This window comes from Brachyhypopomus gauderio, chromosome 10, assembly GCF_052324685.1.
Source record: "Brachyhypopomus gauderio isolate BG-103 chromosome 10, BGAUD_0.2, whole genome shotgun sequence".
NCBI classification, from domain to species: domain Eukaryota; kingdom Metazoa; phylum Chordata; class Actinopteri; order Gymnotiformes; family Hypopomidae; genus Brachyhypopomus; species Brachyhypopomus gauderio.
This window is the reverse complement of record NC_135220.1, coordinates 10,209,957-10,212,188: the sequence shown is the minus strand read 5'-3', so window position 1 is coordinate 10,212,188 and position 2,232 is coordinate 10,209,957. Positions and strand designations below refer to the sequence as shown.

General features: G+C 35.8%; 1 protein-coding gene across 1 annotated transcript; it reads right to left on the bottom strand.

Annotated features, from left to right (window-relative positions):
• Positions 1–587: 587 nt before the first annotated feature.
• LOC143526149 (trace amine-associated receptor 6-like) lies at positions 588–1,610 on the bottom strand. The gene has a single exon (XM_077020799.1). It carries the CDS (start codon positions 1,608–1,610, stop codon positions 588–590), a length of 1,023 nt encoding a protein of 340 aa, XP_076876914.1.
• Positions 1,611–2,232: the final 622 nt, after the last annotated feature.

The following is a 2,232-nucleotide window of genomic DNA, read 5'->3' as shown; positions in this document are numbered from 1 at the left end:
CCATATACTTACATGGAACACTAATTAAATAAAGCATACGTTAAGGGATTCACAGAGGAATTCATGTATATTGGCCAAAAAAAATATGTGCACACCAGTGACATATCGGTCAAGTTAATATCTGAGACATAAAAATAAAATATATTGAACCAAGCAATGAAACAAATTTCATACTGTTTATATGCAAACATATAACACACTGTGTACAGTCTTATAGCAGGACTTGTTTTATATATGTGTAAATGCAAAGTTTAACAAAAGGCATACATATCCTAGTTCCTAATAACTGCTTTAGATACATTCATTCATGTACATAATTATAATAGAATAAGATCTGAAAAATGTGATATACATGTAATCAAATCCATCAATTTATCATTCTCACCGCTTTAGTTTTTGAAACTTTGAAAACATAAATATGAAAAGTTGGAATGAATAAAATCTGTTCATGTTTGGAAAAACAACAAACTGTTTTAATCTATTCACAATGTTATTTTTTTTTCTTCACTTTGCCAGTTGAATCCTACTTGAGTAAAAAAAGGCACAATAGTACAGTAGTAATGTGAAATTAAATCTGTAATATGGAATTAAATCTGCTCTGGAAACAAACTGAATGTTGACAATGAGTAATCAAACAGTCTACAAGTCACAATGTACTTAGCTGATGCTCTGAACCATGGATAAAATATAGCATAAATTAGGGGATTGACAGAAGAATTGATGTATATAAGCCAGGCAAGAACAGTCCACACTAATGACATAGACGTGATATTTTCAACTGACAGATAACATAGACTAAAAGGTATCCAGAGAGAGAGATAAACACCAACAACAATGCCCAGTGTTTTTGCTGCTTTAGAATTAGAAGACTTAGAAACTTTGGCTCTATGTTTGTTTGAAGTAGCATTCAACACAGATCTCACAGCTTTCGCTTGACGTCTTGCCAAAGTAAAAATCATTGAATACAAGACAAGTATAACTGAACATGGGCACAGAAATGAAATCAATAGATCAACTGTTGCCAATGAATATCTTACAATTAAAGTGCACTCTCCATGGCATCTGCTCATGATCTGAGACTGAAGGAGATGATCGTTAAAGTACAAATACATGAGGATATACAACAGAGACCAAGACCAGCCTAGAATTATTAATAAAGACATTTTACACACTGTGACTTTAGAGGAATACAACAGAGGGTCACTGATAGCAATGTACCTGTCAATTGCAATGAAAACCATATTACACCCAGATGCTGACATTGAGATAAAATTGGTTATTAGAGCAACTGTGCATGTCATTTTACCAAGATACCAACAGCTGTCTTTTAGCTGCATTATATTCACAGGCATGACAACCAGACCCATGAGAAGATCAGCCACAGCCAGAGAGAGGATGAGCAGGTTGGTTGGAGTGTGGAGCTGCTTGAAGTGAGAGATGGAGATGATCACCAGCAGGTTCAAAAACACAGTACACACAGAGATAAATGCCAGTAGAGTGAATAAGAATATATTCCCAGTTCCTGTTCTGACCTCCTTTCTGCATGATGAGTTGTCCTCAGGAAAGCAGTACTGAACTGTCATGTTGTGCTGATACTCTGTGATGTTCATTTTAAGTATCCTCAGATATGACAACTGGAGCTGATCAGAATATGTTGTCGCTGGACTGATGAATTTACCTTTGCAGATAGTGTATTTATACTGAAGTATGAATCCTCCTACTAACATATGAATGGCTACTTTGTACCCAGCATCATTCATTTAATATTCAGTACTGTCATGACCAGTGGTGACCAGTAGGGGAGCGGAAGTATTTACAGATAAAAGTTAGCTGTCAGTATCATAAATCATATACATTTTTTCATCTGACATTTTGCAAACAAGGTCAAATTGTTTTGTACATATTTTATACATGTCTTTTAAATACTAATACCTTTTAAATTAATGCATAAATAATGTGCCTGGGAAACACCTGTGCACAATACTAAAACACTGCCAGTAATTTCAACATGTGGTTTCACAGCCACAGAGACACATACAGAGCTCATGGACAAGCTGAGCAATGCTGGAATCCTCCAATCACCAAGCACATCAACCATAATCTCACCTGCTCATCTAGTGGAGAAAGTACCACAAGCAACGTGAGCAAAGTGCATCCTGTACAAGGTTGAAACATTGAGTTAATGCCTCAGATATCTGTTAGATCTGCTGTGTCTGCTCACTGAAGCCATGA